This window comes from Nicotiana sylvestris, chromosome 3 (genome assembly GCF_000393655.2).
Source record: "Nicotiana sylvestris chromosome 3, ASM39365v2, whole genome shotgun sequence".
Classification (NCBI taxonomy): Eukaryota; Viridiplantae; Streptophyta; class Magnoliopsida; order Solanales; family Solanaceae; genus Nicotiana; species Nicotiana sylvestris.
Window position 1 is genome coordinate 17,089,486 of NC_091059.1, and position 16,624 is coordinate 17,106,109.

Sequence of the window (16,624 nt, forward strand, 5' to 3'; positions counted from 1 at the left end):
GCTAGGAAGATTAATAGATCTAACAATGTCAAGCATCTCCATCACAGCCATGTCCAGTAGAGTAGCTTCATGCCTTCTCTTAGACCTCTGAAGAATGCAGGAGTTGACAAAATGAAATAATAACTTGTGGAAGGGAGTCATATCAATCTTGTACACTTTCTGGGAGCATCTAGTTCGAACTTTTGGGAGAACGTCCTGGTGACCACAATGCCAGTGTCAATATCATTGTCTATGGCTGGCCACTTCTTTTTCAAGTAATTGTCAAATCCCAAAGAATGGTTATTCAGAAGCATCCCCAGCTCCTCAGCATCACACTTCATGTCAAAGCCCCTACCTTACTCTTGACTACCTTCCAATCAAATGTGAAATTTGCATAGAACTCCACCACAATAGGAACACATACCGGAGGGGGGGGGGGAATATTTGACAAACATGTGCTTACACCCCTGTAGCTCAAGTTTTTCAACCTATTGAGCCATCCCATTATCATCACTGTTCACAAGATTCTTCCCATGCACTTTTCTATTCCTGAATTATGTGAGTCGATCAACTACAACTGGCACATTCTGTCTTGTCTTACCCCTAACGGCCCTTGCAGAAGAGGTAGCAGGTTTGGTAACTTTGGCACCCCTTTTCTTTGATGTAGTAGACTTTGCTAGCAAGGCAAAGTCAGATTCATCTTCTTTATCCACCTCAACAATAGGTTCAACAATTAAAACCTTCTTTTTTGGCTTCTTTACACTTCTGGACTTCTTAATGATTTATGCATCATCAATCTTTCTTTTACTCCTTGTGAGAGGATTTCTAGCAGGAAGAACCACTTCTTTCCTTGTTGAGACTACCGACTTTGTAGCTTTTAGAGTGGTTTTCCTGGACTTCTTTCATACCTCAGATAGTGGCATATCATCTTCATCACTACTAACTTCTTCATCTTCAGTGAAAGGAGTTAACAAAGACCTAGGGTCTTGAGCCCTTATCTCTTCACTAATTTCTTTTGAAGGGGCTATGACAGTGTTTCCAATTGTCATAGAACCTTCAGATTCCTCGCTCATATTCCCCTCTTCTTCCTCACCCTCGTCATCACCTCCTTCACCCTTTCTCACTTTTTCTTGATCCCCGCCCCCACTATCAGAAACCTCCTCTTCTTTACTCTGATTTTCTTCTTTTTCAGAATCATTAGCCTGTTTACCTGTCTTATCCTCTATGTCACTCTCCTTGTCATCTCCAGATGCTTCCTCATTCTCACTCTTTTCTTCTTCATTGGCTATGTTTTGAGCATCATGTTCCTCATGACTGTTCACAACTCCTTCTTCTTTTTCACCTTCATCATCTTTCTTGTCCTTAGTACAAATAAAATCAATGCCATCATAAGCCTCCTTTTGCACCGGTTCTTTACGTTTTCCCCCCTCAACCACAGGCTCCACAGCCATTGGATCTACCTTATTTCCCAGATCCCTGCACCCTTTTCTAAAGTAAATTTCTCTATGAGTGGCTTCTCACTCGTGGGTGGAAGAATATCTAGGGGTGCAACATCTATAGCAGACTCCAAAACATCTAATTTTGAAGTAGGATGTTGCACCTTATCAGTAGTGACTGGCACTGATTCCCTTGAACCACAGATTCCTTAGCTATAGTGTCACCCTACGTAGCAGCATCAGACACTTTCTTGATGGATTTTCTTGGAGTCACTTTGACCTTTGTTTTAGAGTTATTCTTCGCAGGAATCTCAAGTGCATAGGTAGTTGTTTTTAAAGGAGGGATTATTGTGGAGGTGGGAATGATAGAAAAACATGAACAGTAGGAACAAAGGATGATATAGTGGAGGATATTGAAGGATAAGGAACAAGTGTCATTATGGGTTCTCTTGAAGGATTGGCCTCTTTCTTCGATTTGGGCTTCAAGATTTTGGGTTTTGCTTTAGCCTTGGTTGATGATTTAGCTTTAGAGGGTGTTTGACTGGCTTTAGGCATGATGATTAGATGGGAGACTCGAAGAAGAGAAGGAGAGGGTTAGTGCTTTATAATTACTTTCGATTCTTGCTTAGGATGTAAGAGAAATAATGAGGTTAGAGAAGCTGGTCATAAGAGCCTTTTAAAGGCATTACCCCCGATTTGATTAGAAGAGAGAAAGTGACCGAATTTGAGTTCTAACGGGACTTTTACAACGATTACTTTGACTTTTAAGATTTTCGAAGTAATTGATCTCTAATTGCACAAGGATTCCCCCTTACGCTTTGAGTAGAAGATGATTAGAAGTGATGAAAATGGAATTAAAAGTTTGAGTGTAGCAATATACGGTCCTAGTGACTTAAGATAGTATGGCACGTACCCGAGTCAAAGAACCAACTCTTTAGTAATTCCTCATTCATTTCTGCAATAAAGCTTTAGCACTTCATATTAGTATCATGCAACATAGTTATCAGCCAGATTTTCTAAGCAAGTGTGAGCTTAATACAAGCACAAAGCTAAATCAAACACATTTTACTTAATTATATACATCTTATTATGCCTTTTCTAGCCAATCATTGGGATTCAACTTAGTGGGAGGAGTTGACTAGACCCAGTTCTTGTCTCTTCCTTTTAAAGTGATCCCTACTCAGAGCTTCAGTAAAATTATTAGCAATTTGATCTTCTGTTTTACAAAAGTTAATTGAGATATTTCCCTTTTCAACATTGTCTCTGAGAAAGTGATGTCTAATGTCAATGCGCTTGGTTCTCTTGTGCTGACATAGATTTTTAGCAATGTCTATCGCATTGGTGTTATCACTGAAAATAGGAACACAATCAATAAATATACCATAGTCCCTTAGATATTGTCTTATCCATAGTAACTGAGCACAACAGGCTGTTGCTGCCACATATTAAGCCTCAACTGTAGATAAGGCCACTGAATTTTGCTTCTTGGTTCCCCAAGACACCAGACAAGTACCTGGAACATGAGTTATTCCTGAAGTACTTTTCCTGTCAACTTGAAAACCTGCATAGTCTGCATCAGCATAACCAACTAGATCAAAGTTGTACCCTCTGAGATACCATAGACATAGGTCAGGAGTACCCTTGAGATATCTTAGTATCCTTTTGATAGGCTTCAGGTGAGATTCCTTGGGATTTTCCTGAAATCTTGCACATAATCTCACACTAAACATTATATCAGGCCTGCTTGATATGAGGTACAATAGTGACCCAATCATTCTTCTATATAGTTTCTCTTCCACACTTTTCCCTTCTAAGTTCAATGAGTGTGTCAATAGACTTAGAGGAATCCATGTTGAACTTCTTCAGCAGTTCTTTGATATATTTCTATTGATGTATCATGGTTCAGTAGGTGTTTGCTTGATTTGCAGCCTCAAAAAGAAGTTCAATTCACCTATCATGCTCATTTTGAACTCATTTCCTATCATCTCAACAAATTCCTTGCACATTGCTTCATTGGTAGCCCCAAAATAATTCCATCCACATATACTTGCACAACATAATATTCTTCCCTCTGCTCCTAGAAATAGAGTGTTTTCCACCTTTCCTCTTACAAAGTTGTTGGCAAAGAAGAATTTTGAGAGCTTTTCATACCAAACTCTTGGAGCCTGTTTCAGTCCATAAAGAGCTTTATCCAGTTTGAACACATATTCAGGAAATTTTTCACTTTCAAATCCAGGTGGTTGTTTGACAAACACTTTCTGGGTAATCATTCAAAAAGGCACTCTTTACATCCATCTGATATAAAGTGAACTCCATGTGGCAGCAAAGGCTATCAGCATTCTTATAACCTCCATTCTAGCTACATGTGCAAATGTCTCATCATAGTCAATGCCCTGCTCTTGATCGTATCCCTGAACCACCAGTCTAGCCTTATTCCTTGTGATATTTTCTTGTTCATCCAACTTGTTTCTAAACACACATATGGTAGCTATGATAGTTCTGTTTTTGGGTTTCTATACTATGTGCCAGACCTTTCTTCCCTCAAACTAATTTATCTCCTCTTGTATGGCTATGATCCAGGTTAGATCATTTAGAGCTTCTTTGATGGTCTTAGGTTCAACCTGTGAGAGGAATGTTGTGAGTGCATATAGATTTCTTGGAGAAGACCTGGTTTGCACCCCTGCATTTGGATTAGAGATGATATTCTCAAGAGGATGTGAGCTTTGATGCTTCCATGGTCTGATCCGTATACCCAAATAAGATTCACCCGAGGAGTGACCCAATGGAGCAGATTCAGTAGGTGTGGCTTCATTAGTCTGGTGAGTAGTTAGAGTAGTTCATTCTTCTTCTTGTTCCTTATGATCACTGTCAGTTTCCTTGTAGTTTTCAGATCTATCTTCATCAGATTCCTTTGTATCTCCATCACGAGTGAACCCTATGTCATAATCTTCATCATGCAGACTTTTCTAAACAAAGTTTTTAGAATTATCAAAAATAACATTAATATATTCTTCCACGCATAGAGTTCTTTTATTAAAAACCTTATAGGCCTTACTATGTGGAGAGTAACCCAAGAAAATTCCCTCATCATTTCTGTCATAACTTACCTAGATCTTCTTTTCCATTATTATACACAAAATATTTGCACCCAAAGGCTCTCAATTGAGTGATGTTGGGTTTTCTTCCTTGAAGTAACTCATAGAGAGTTTTTTCAACAATGGGTTTGACCATACTATCTATTTAGCAGGTAGCAAACAGTATTGATTGCCTCAACCCAGAAATTCTTAGGCAGTCCAATGACAATCAACATGGTCCTTCCCATGTCTTCTAAGGATCTATTCTTTCTTTGTACAACTCCATTTAGTTGTTGAGTTCTAGGTGCAGAGAAATTATGGTCAATTCCATGTGAGTAACAAAACTCAAGGATTTTTGAATTTTCAAATTTAGTTCCATGGTCAGTTCTTATACTTAAAACGTTACATCCTAGATTTTGTTGAATCATTCTAACAAATACACAGAAAACATCAAGGTTTCATCTTTGGATCCCAAAAACAAAGTCTAGGTATACCTAGAGAAGTCATCAACAATCACAAACACATACCTCTTACCTCATATGCTCCTTATTCTCATTGGTCCACATAGGTCCATATGAAGGAGTTGCAGAGGTTTAGAGATACTTACTAATTTTTTAGATTTAAAGGATGACCTAACATATTTTCCTCTAACACAAGCATCACATACCTTGTCAGAAGTGAACTCAACTTTAGGTAGCCCAAGGACCAAGTCCTCTGCTGCTAACTTGTTGATTTAAGAGAGACCGGCATGTCCTGGTCTGCTATTCCATAGCAGTAGATTATCTTCTACTACACTCAAGCATGTGTGCTCACTCTAGGGAAGTGACAAAATCGATATCCTGTAGACATTTTTATGTATCTTACCCTTTAACACAATTTCATCAGTATCAAGCTTTGTGACAGTGCAAAATTTTTGAATTAAATTTTACCTCATTTCCTTTGTCGCACATTTTAGAGATGCTAAGAAGATTGTTTTTAAGACCTAACACATAATACACATATTTTATAGCATGATAGAGTGACTTGCCAACCTTGCCAATACCTGTTATCTAGCCCATTTTCCCATTTCCAAATGACATACTCCCTTCTTGGAAAGCTGTCAGTGAGAGGAAGTGTTTCTTTTCTCCAATCATATGTCTTGAGCATCCACTGTCTAGATACCAGTCCTGATTGTTCCTCTCACCTTATCCTGCACCAAAATTCATAAGTTAGTTTTGGGAACCCAGACAAGCTTGGGTCCTTTTTTGTTTGAGAAAGGATGAATCAGACCCCTTCTTGCTCAGAAGGCGTGAGGATTAGAAACTATTTTCTTGTTAACCTTGATCCACTTAGTATGGACAGGAGGATTAACCTTTGGCTCCTCTTCCTTCTTCACCTTTTTGGCAATACCAAAGATTTTTCTAAATTGAGCATAATTAATGCAGGACAAATGTCTCTAAAGTGTCCTACTCCTTCACAATGGGTGCACATGTTATTATCAGAAGTTCCTACATACTTTGGGTCAAAATCAGGGATAGATTCTCTGTAGCCGATTCCAAATTTGTTAGAGCTACAATTTTCATTCAGCCAATTCAAGGCATCAGAAGATTTATGCCATTTGCTTAGTCTAGAGAGTTCATAATTGGTCTTTTCTAGGTTTTCATGCAGGACTTTATTTTTACATTCAGCATCATAAAGATTATCATTTGCAATTTTTAATTCTTTTTCAAGTTTATCCTGTAGATCACTCATTTTCCTTTGCCATGTATATCAAGAGACTTCTCATTCTCAGAAGTAAGAGCAAGAACCTGGTTCTTAAGGTCTTTGACATGTTTCTCTAAACTAGCTTTGTCAGACTCATGTTCTTTGATATTAAGTTTGACACAAGAAAGGTTGTTTATTAGCTGATCATTTTCAGTACTCATTTTATCCATTTCATTCATTAAGGTCACAACTATGGCCATCAATTTTCTTTGACATAGCATGAATATTTTCATTCAAGTTAGATAGACTTACCTGGTTTTCTTCATCTTCAGCTTTTGAATCACTCATGACCATCATTCCTATCACTTCTTCCTCTGTTTTGGATTCTTCAATCACTATCAATGCTACTTCAATTTTTTCATTTCCAAAGTCAGTTTCTAAAGTCCTCCATATATCATGAACAGAGATGCAAGAGGACACTCTGAGGAGAGTGTTTCTAGATAGGCTCCTGTAGAGAAAGTCCTTTCCTTCAACATTTTCTGAACTAGCTGACGATCTTCCTCATCGTATTCCTCTTCTCTTTTGTTACACCTGTTTCCTTCACTGTCCTATTTGTTTGGGAGAATTGGTACATGACACCCATATGTCAAATTTAGTAGCCTGAAGAAATGTTTCCATACGTAGCTTCCATTCATCATAGTGGTGTTCATCAAACAAAGGGGGTTTTTCAATGTGCATTTCAAGATGTACTAGGGGTTTTGTCTTCACAGCTTGGTATTCATCAGTCACATCATAGAGACTTATTGCCTCATCCTCATTTTCTTCCTCTTGATCACTTCAACTGTCCTCGTATGCTGCCAAGAATATCTACTTCATTGCTTCAGTAAATCCTTTGCCTAGGATTTTTCCTTTGTTGGAACCCTTTTCTCTTATCTTCTCCCGTTTCTTTTTTTTAGCTCGTTCTTTCCTCTGCTCAATTTTCTACTTTGGCAGACCTTGGCCATGTGATCTAGCTTGCAACACTTGTAGCACCCATCATAGTTAGCTTTGTCGATCTACTTGGGCTTATTAATGGTCTGTCTCTTAGATGCATTTTTTGAATTCTTCATGAACCTCTTGAACTTGGTAAACATTGCTAGATCAGGATCATCATAGTCAGATTCATCATCCTCAGAGACTTTATGAACCAAGGCCTTATCCTTCTTTGGTTCTTTCTTGCGCATTTTTATCTTTCTCATTTCAAGAGTTTTAAGTTTCCAACCAATTCATCAAGTGAGATTTTGACCAATCCTTGGCTTCCTGAATTGTAGTGACTTTTGATTCCCATGAAGCTGGAAAGATTCTTAGAATTTTTCTAACCAACTCTTCTGAGTTAAACACCCTTCCAAGTGATTTCAGTTCATTAGTTATTATAGTGAACCTAGTCATCATATCCTGGATGGGCTCAGACTCTTTCATGGAGAAAAACTCATAGTTTCTCAATCCTTGATCTCTTTAATTGGTTTGTTTCTTCATGAACAGTTTGGAGTGCATCCCATATTTGCTTCGCATTAGAGCACACAAAAATTCTATTGTACTCATCAGGACCAAGTCCATAGATAATGATTTTCTTAGCATTTGTATTCTTCTCCATCATTCTGAAATCTGCTGCAACAAATTCGGAAGGGTCCTTATGAACTGTTTCATTTTTTACATTTTTTTTGTAGGAATCAAAGTACCTTGGTTCACTATGGTCCATAGCTCATAGTCTTCAGCTGTCAGGAAGTTTTTCATTCTTGCTTTCCACCAACCGTAATATTTTCTAGTGAATAGGGGTGGCTTGGTAGTTGATTGTCCTTTATTAATTCCGAGTGGAACACTCATCTTACTTCCTTGATCTCTTTAGATGTTAGCCATGTAAATGAGAGAACCTGCTTTGATACCAATTGTTAGTTTGAGTGCCCGTATGAATTACTAAAGAACTGGGTTCCTTACCGTGTTCATTAAGCGTAAAGTAAATAATTAATAAAATGAACACAACGATTTTTACGTAGAAAATCACCTGGCTCAAAAGGTGCAAAACCACAACCTACCACGTAGGATTTTCAGCTCCAACTCCACTAGAACACTGACCCAAAATATATTAATTATAGGAATGTAATTAAATACTCTTCAGTACTCCTACCACTCCTATTTGATTCACAAGCTACTCTAACTTGTAAAGTAAAATACTCACTCCAACTCACTAATTGTTTATGATACTTGATTACAACTCAATTACCTAAAACACATTCACTGACTCAGAAAGAATACAAGACCAGTACTCAACATAAGCGAACAACTTATGACTCTTCTATTATGTGTAAAAGGATAATTCAGAAATTCAGAGTCGATCCTATTTAAAACACAACTTGAGATCTCATCACAAAAATTGGAAATTATTGTGGCGGTTATATTACGATTGTTGCAAATAATCGCCACAAAATCTAATAAAATGGCGTTTTAGCAGTCGCTGGATTAGAAGTTTTTTATAACGGCGATTATTTCATATTGCGCCGGTTAGAACCACCAAAATGTTTTAATCACAACATTTTAATTATTCCCTTAACAGGTTTTAGTATTTCCCCCCTTACAATTTGAGACCCTCTCCAGAATATTCCAAGTCTCTCGTATCTTTTCCCCCCAATTCCTCCCCCATCCGTTCTATTTCCCCCTATTCCTTCTGTTTTCCTCAAGAGGCAACGAACTCCTAATTTTTCAACTTCAGATTCTTCTATTTCTCCCAATTAATTTCTCCGGCTAGAAGAATCGAGATCCAAAACACAAAAAGTACATAAAATTCGTGTAGCAACTTCAATAATCTTCAGGTAATGATGCATATTTAGTAACAAAAGTTCTTTTCTCTTTATTAGGGTTCATGCATGTTTGGAAGTGTAGCGATTTTCCCCAATTCTGTTCTAATTTTTTTTGTTCAGTCCGATAATCTATGATTTATTCAGTTAATTGAATATATAAAATCAAAATAGTAATCTATTACTAGAAAAATGGGCAACAGAACGAAAATTACTATTATTAGAAAACATTATTGTTCTAATGGTTTCAGTACTTCTTTCTTTTATTTTTAGTTCATTTTTTTGTTATTTTCTGTTCAATTTGTTTGGTGTTTCTTCAAAGATTTTGCTACTTTATTTTATATTTCGATGGCATGCACTTAATTTTGATATTTTAAGTTGTTGTTCTTGCTAATAGTAACCTCAATATTATATATGGGCTTGATAGGAAGCCGAGGGATCAAAAACTGCTGGTGAAGCTATTGGGATCAACGTCGATAGTAAAATATTTGATAGGTATAGCTTGTTTTAGTTTAATTTTGTACTTTTTTTTTTGAAGGTAGATTGACTATTTCTTAGTGTTGAGTTACCTCTTATCAGTGTAAATTAGTCACAGACCAAAATTAATTTTTGTTATCTTATGAAATGATGTTATTTCACAGGTTATATTTTTCACATATAAGCTTTTGAACTAACTTTTCTGTTTTGATATTGTGATGTTATCTTATGTTTTCCTTTCTAGCCATGTCAATTGATAAATCTTGGATTAGCAAACCATGAAACACACCTGAATATGTAGATGGTCTAAGACAATTTTTCGATTTTGCTTTTGAGCACGGGTCAGTTGATGGGCGCGTAATTAAGTGCCCTTGTCCAAAATGTGATTTTAACAAGTGGCAAAGAAGAGATGTAGTTGAAGGGCACCTGATTCTTAAACCTTTTCCGAAAAACTATAAATTTTGGTATTGGTATGGTGAAGAATCAAATGCAGCAGTGCAACAGACTCAGAGCACCCATGTCATAGAAGATACTTTACAGCCCCAAGATCCAATGAAAATTATGATTACTGATACGTTTGGGTTCACCAGGAATAATAGCAATGAGCATGGCGTGTCTTCTAATCATATAAATAGAGAAGAATTATTTGATGTCAAGTCTTTTTGGATTCATAAGGACATCTCAAAAATAAGAAAGTTTTTTTTGCTGATGTTTTACTGCTTAATTTGGAATATGCTCATTCATTTTATAGCATATAAAAAAAAGCAGTTGATGGGGAGTGGCAACAGGTCACTTTTGTTAACCAGTAGAATCGAAGTTAAACCTTTTGTTTTAAGTTTTTACTCTCTTTATTTGGTTTTACTTGATCCTTTTGTTTGTATTTGGTATATCTGACGATCAATCTGCTAAAGCTAAGGGAGTTGCAAAAAGTTAGTTATATAGCTTTTTTAGATTTGGCCAGTGCTATGTGTCCTTTGTTATATTGCTTTCTGAATACACTCCATAGCCGTGAATTGTAGGACATCTGTTCTTTTTTCTTTTTTTTGCTTTGATCCCTCAAGTGAAATAACACAAATAATAGTAATCAGTAAGTTATAAGACATTGAAAGCAAGTTGCCCAGCCCACTTAGATATTTCTCAGCAAAATATCCCTACCCCAATCCAACCAATATCCATGATCAGATTTTTATGAGACAAATCAAAACAGAAAAGACCCCATATTGTAGTATAGCTAGCTAAACTTTCACAATTTTGATTACTTATTCAATTTTCCACAAATAAAAAGTATGGAAGATGAGGATGTTTCAGAAAGCTTCAATGAGTGGCAGCAAATCCCATCTCCATATTCAACTACTGGCGAAGATCAGTTAACAACAGAAATGATGTAGATGTCACCACAGAAGACTTACCAATTAACAATGATCCACAATTGTTTCAAGAACCCTTTAACTCAGCAGTTTATGCTGCAGAAACTACTTTGTCACTGCCTTATAGTGATGATAATAATGAGAAAGCTAAATGACATTTGATATATTGCTTAATTTATGTTCGTCAAATTTTATAGGAAAGAATTGAAGAAATTCGAAGGCAAAGAGCAAAAAGTCTTGATGAACCTTAACCAAATGATGCACTTGGCATAGGCTTGGGTGTATTTTCAACTCTATCATTCAAATAGACATCTGCGAGAAACCATCATTGTTATGTGGGTTCATCTAGTACTACCGCTCCAACTCCAGAGTAGAAGCAAGAGATGACAGATGTGAAATCAAAATTAAATGCACTAATTAGCTTATATGAAAGGAACATAGGAAATATCCCTGAGGAGTTTGCTCACTTATTTTTCACTCCTCCACAGGTATAAGTTCCCTTTCTACATTAAAATTTTAGTTATTTGCTTTTCTTATGGTTCTTTTTTGATATAAAGTGGTTTCTCTCTTGGTTTTATTTGAAGAATCGAGAAAATAATGTTATGTTCTAATTGTTTTGAGCATTTGATTCATTCAAAAACTTATATAGCAGTATATAGGTCCTATGGTCCATGGGAAGGTCTATGTCTTTCCCTTGAGACTATTAGTAACTTGTTTTGTTCTGTGGATTCGGTCTTTGATGAGTTATAATACATCCGATATTTTCATTCAGCTGCTATTTTTTAATATTTTTATTATGTGCAAATTGCTCTAGCAAGTTGGTAACTATTGGTCTTGCCAGTTATAAGTGAAGATTGATTCAACAACTACTTGTTAAATTGCCTTTCTGTAAGCATGTGTAGAGAGAGTTCTTGCTTTATGTCAACTAATTGAAAACAGTGAAGGCTTGTGTATGGAAGGAGTTTGTGAATATTGATCAGTTTGTGAAGAATAACATCAAATCGCATTAATGTACTGTTTGTTGGTTAGAGTGCTGCTGCTTGAGCTCTCCAGCATTTCTGTACCTTGTTCTTCATAATCCTCTGTGTCTTTCAACAAGAGATTATTCTGCAGAATCCTCAATAGGGTCCACTTGGGAAGATTGCAATTGCTCTGATAAGCATATTGAGTGTAATACGAAATGCAAGACTGGAAGAATTTTAAGTCCAAAGTCTTTTTCCACATGTATAGCTGCATAACTCTTTCAACACTTAGAAGTTCTCACTACTTCAGCACACCAATTATAATTTTAGTTATTTGCTTATTGACTGTATTTTTTTCAGGCACCAGATTTAGAAAGTGGTGCATCATCAACGATTGAACCAAGAAGATCTTTAGATAAAACTAGCAATGATGATCGTCCAAGTGTGAATTATTGATTTTTTGTAGGATCCACTATTAATCTTTTGGATATTACTGTTGAAATACAATTAATAGTTTGATGATTTAATTTTGGTATACTTGTGTTTTATATAATGAATATTTTTCTTATTTAATCTTCTATATTGGTTTAAGTTGATTATGAAGTGTTATAGAAGTTTCAACGCATTGCATTCAATAAATAGGATTGTATATGTAAAACAAATAAATTATGGATGGATACTGGGGTTACTATAGCAGTTTTCTAATGCAACCATGGCGGCTTAAAGCCGCCACAATAAGAAAAACAAAAAGGCGCATTAACCACAATAATGTAACGATCCGACTGGTTGTTTTGAGCTCTAGCACGCCGTTCAGTTGTTTGAGGCCTTGAATAGATTCATTTCATGTATTATGACATGTACGTATTTTTAGAATTAAATTTCGGGAAGTTCGGAGTTGATTTGGATGAAAAATACTAAATACAGAAGCATTAAGTTGGAAGAGTTGACTAAGGTTTGACTTTTGAGTAAACAACCTCGGAATCGGAATTTGAAGGTTCCAATAGGTTCGTATGATGATTTCGGACTTGGACGTATGTTCGGGCTGAGTATCGGGTCGCTTGGGAGCATTTCAGCGCTTATTGTGAAAAGTTGAAATTTTGGACTTGTACGTAAAGTTTGCCGTCATTTTGGATATTTTGATATGTTTGAGTTCGTATTGTGATTTGTGACTTGTATGTATATTTTGGCGTCATTTTGGAATATTTTGATATGATTCGGAAGCGTTCGGCGAAGTTTGGAAGTTTAAAAGTTTAAAGAAGGATTTTGATCGTCGATTCTTAATTTTGGTGTTGTTGGTGTGATTTAAGGCTTTGAGCAGGTTCGTTTTGTGTTTTGGGACTGTTTGATATGATTGGACGAGGGCCGTGGGCCTCAGGTGTGATTCAGAGTGGTTTCAGACCATTTTCCCTATTTTGCAACTGCTGGTGCAGGTGTTTGGTGTTGTTCTTCGTGAACGTGAAAAGTCTCACGCGTTCGCGAAGAAGAATCTTTGGGCTGAGGATTTTTGTTCTATGCGAACATGACACAGGGGTCGCAAACGTGGAAGAGGACTGAAGCATGCCTATACGAACGCAACACAGTGGCCGCGAACGTGAAGAAGGAAGGGAGTTGGGGGCCTAGGAGTGTTTGGCCTTCATGAACGGGGCTGAGTGACCGTGAACACAAAGAGGGATTTTTGAGGGCAGTAATTTTGGCCTTCGCAATCGCGAGTGGGATTATGCGATCGCGAAGAGAAGCAGGCCTGGGCAGAATGGATTAAATGCGGGTCTTAGTCCATTTCTCTCTCATTTTTCATTTGGTTGGGCGATTTTTGGAGCTTTTGGAGGGAAGATTTTTATCATCTATGTCAAGGTATGTAATTTTCTCATATTGTGAGTTAAATACAAGGTTTATATATGGATTTGAACATGGAAATTAGTAGAAATTTGGGATTTTGGTAAAAGACTTATAATTTGGAATTTCAGAATTTTGACCACGAGATTGGACATGGAATTAGCAATAAATCATATACTTGAGTTCCCAATATTATGGGTAAAGTTTATCTTCAGAAACTTTCGGAATTCGGGCACATGGGCCTGAGGGTTGACTTTATTGACTTTTCGAGTGGAGTTGGAAATTGTTATGAATTGATTAATTATGAGTATTAGAGTACAATTTTATTGGTTTGCACCTTGTTTGACTAGTTTTGGAGTGATGAGCGTCTGTTTGAGGTGATAGAGTGGCATTAGAGCCGGTTATGGAACTTCGGACGAGGTAAGTCTCCTGTCTAACCCTATGAGGGGGAAAACTACCCCTAGGTGATTTATTTTATATGTGCTACTTGATGCGGGGGTTATGTACGCACGAGAAGATGAGAGTCCCTGTACGTAGCTAGATTCATGTTATGTCCGGGTAGACGTAGGTTCCCGCCATGCTATAACTCTACTATTTGAGTTTCCTAAATCCTTTATTTTACGTGATGACTTGAGGCTAGACTTGCGTAGAGTGATAGACTTGCTATTGTAGTGATTTGATGTGCTACTTGATTTTGCCATAAATGTGCCTCCCTTACGAATTCCTCCGGGGTAGCATGTTTTCATCGAAAAGCTTCCTTAAAGTTCATAACTCACATGTTTATTCGTGGGAAGGGTCAAGGACCCGTTAAAGCTTTTTATTCTAATAGGATCGGGCCGTTTGCCTCTGCAGTATAATAGATACATCTAGGATTCATGTTGTTCGACCCTCGACAGTGCGCACATTATGATAGGATCGGGTCATTCACCACGACAGGATTATGTACCACTCTCATGGGAGCGAGCCGTTCGCCTCGACAGTAAAATAGATGTATCTACGGTTCGTGAAATTCTACCCTCGATGGTGCACACATATTATGATGGGATCGAGTCGTACGCCTCGACATTTCTATAAATACTTCTATGGAAATCGTGCGTAATATTTGACAAGAAGACAGCGAATCTGTAAGTTTTTTCTTGATTTGAATTATGGAGACCTATCTGGGGAGGTCCTTTATATAATTACTCCGGTTGAGGAGGTAACTGCTAATTGAGAGCTTGAGTTTATTGTTGAGAGGAGGACTGTACCACATATTTATATTTTTTTATTTCATTTATTTACTCTACCTCACATCTGTTTACTTTCTACTGTATTTGATTTATTAGACCACTAGTAAGTGTCGATGTTGACCCCTCGTCACTTCTTTTTTAGGGTTAGGCTAGATACTTATTAGGTACGTGTTGATTTACGTACTCATGCTACACTTATTGTGCAGGTACATATATGTTGGGTCCCGTGTTACGATCCGCAACATCTAGAGTCTCCATCAGAATTAATCATATTTTCCTATCTAACTTGTATCCTAGACAGATGTTGTATTTTATTATATTTACTAGTTGATGCTCATGCACTTGTGACACCTGGTTTTGGGGGGGGAGGGGGTTTCTACTAGATATTTAGTATGGTAGTTCACATAATTATTATCATTTCACTATGTAAATTCTATTTCACTCTATTTAATTAATGTTAATTATGATTTCAAAAGTAATAAAATGAGTAATTAAGCTGATAAATCACAGTTGGCTTGCCTGACGGTGGCGTTAGGTTCCATCACAACCTATAGTGGATTTTGGGTCGTGACAGCTTGGTATCAGATGGTTAGGTTCACTTAGGTCTCAGGAGTCATGAGCAAGTCTTGTAGAGTCTTGCGGATCGGTACGAAGATGTTTGTACTTATTTTCGAGAGGCTACAGGGCTGTTAGGAGCATTTTCCTTTTTGATTCCTCGTCGTGCAATTTGATTATGTTGAGGCTTACGCCTTCATTTCCTCTCTATTCATTCTTATATGATATGGAGTGCTTACTGTCAATTGAGCGTCGAAGAGTTGTAGTTGTACTGCATACGTGGTGCAGGATGTTTTTCCCTGCGTATTCAGGCAGGCTATCATCATCGCCTTGTGAAAGGATGTTCTGTCATTCCAGCTCAATATATGTACTTCCTATGGTTTTGAGGCTATGCACAGATTGTTGTGATGTTCAAGCGTTGTTGTCGCACAATGTTAGTGTTATAGTAGGGTTCTTATTTATGTGTCGAGGCAGTGAATAACTTGAAAGAAGGATTTCTCTGTGCATGATTTAGAGGTTCGACATTTAATTCCAGCGGAGGGAAGGCAATCGGACTATAGATGTTCAGGTTTTAGTTAATGGAGTAACGAGACTTGATGTTTTCGAGTGTGATGGAATTCTCTTTGTGATGTGGTGTCATTGTCCTTATTTGAACGCATTAAGGTTCGTCGGTGTTATGGTCTTCTTTGAATTGCCCCGGGGGAAAGGTGTGGTGAAATAGTGCTTGAGAAACAGTTGTCAGAGATGGCGGCGTGTAGTGATTTTGGAATCAAATCGGTGTTTCTAAATGTCGATGGCTCGAGAAAGATGATCTTCGATGAGGCTTAGAACTAGAAGCAATTTATTCGTTATGGTGCTACAGAGATGGGTGTTGATTTGAGGTAGCAATTGGGTAGCAAATGATGAGGAAGGACATGATGGATAATGACTAAGCCTATGCATTTCAACTGGGATGGTGGCTACTCTACCGAGGAAGATTGAATATGACAAAGAGGAGTTACTTGAAGTGAAGAGGGGTGTGAAAAATGATTGTCGATTTTGGATGCACATGACTTCGAGTTTGGAATGTATCGTCGGATTTTCAGTTGATGTCAATGGGGAAGGAACAAACTGGTACAGATGGTGGGTGATCATGGGCTCAAAAGGGTTTACTGATTTTGTGATGGTTGTACCCAATGCGGCGTCGTTGGTAGATGTC

At 37.4% G+C, this 16,624-nt stretch overlaps 1 protein-coding gene and 1 long non-coding RNA gene across 3 annotated transcripts; one reads left to right on the plus strand and one right to left on the minus strand.

The window, feature by feature from the left end:
- Window positions 1-533: 533 nt before the first annotated feature.
- Window positions 534-1,430, minus strand: LOC138887092 (uncharacterized). Its single transcript, XM_070168807.1, has 2 exons — window positions 888-1,430; window positions 534-749 (listed from the first exon to the last, which is right to left on the minus strand). The coding sequence occupies exons 1-2, from the start codon at window positions 1,428-1,430 to the stop codon at window positions 534-536; spliced, it is 759 nt and encodes a 252-aa protein (XP_070024908.1).
- Window positions 1,431-8,693: 7,263 nt separating this feature from the next.
- On the plus strand, window positions 8,694-12,400 carry LOC104212286 (uncharacterized). Of its 2 annotated transcripts, none has more exons than XR_707320.2 (4): window positions 8,694-9,018; window positions 9,431-9,498; window positions 11,045-11,335; window positions 11,961-12,400. It is a non-coding gene; the product is annotated as an uncharacterized lncRNA (long non-coding RNA). The 2 variants fall into 2 exon arrangements; XR_707319.2 differs by having other exon boundaries at window positions 8,698-9,018; window positions 12,170-12,400.
- The last annotated feature ends 4,224 nt before the right edge of the window (window positions 12,401-16,624 follow it).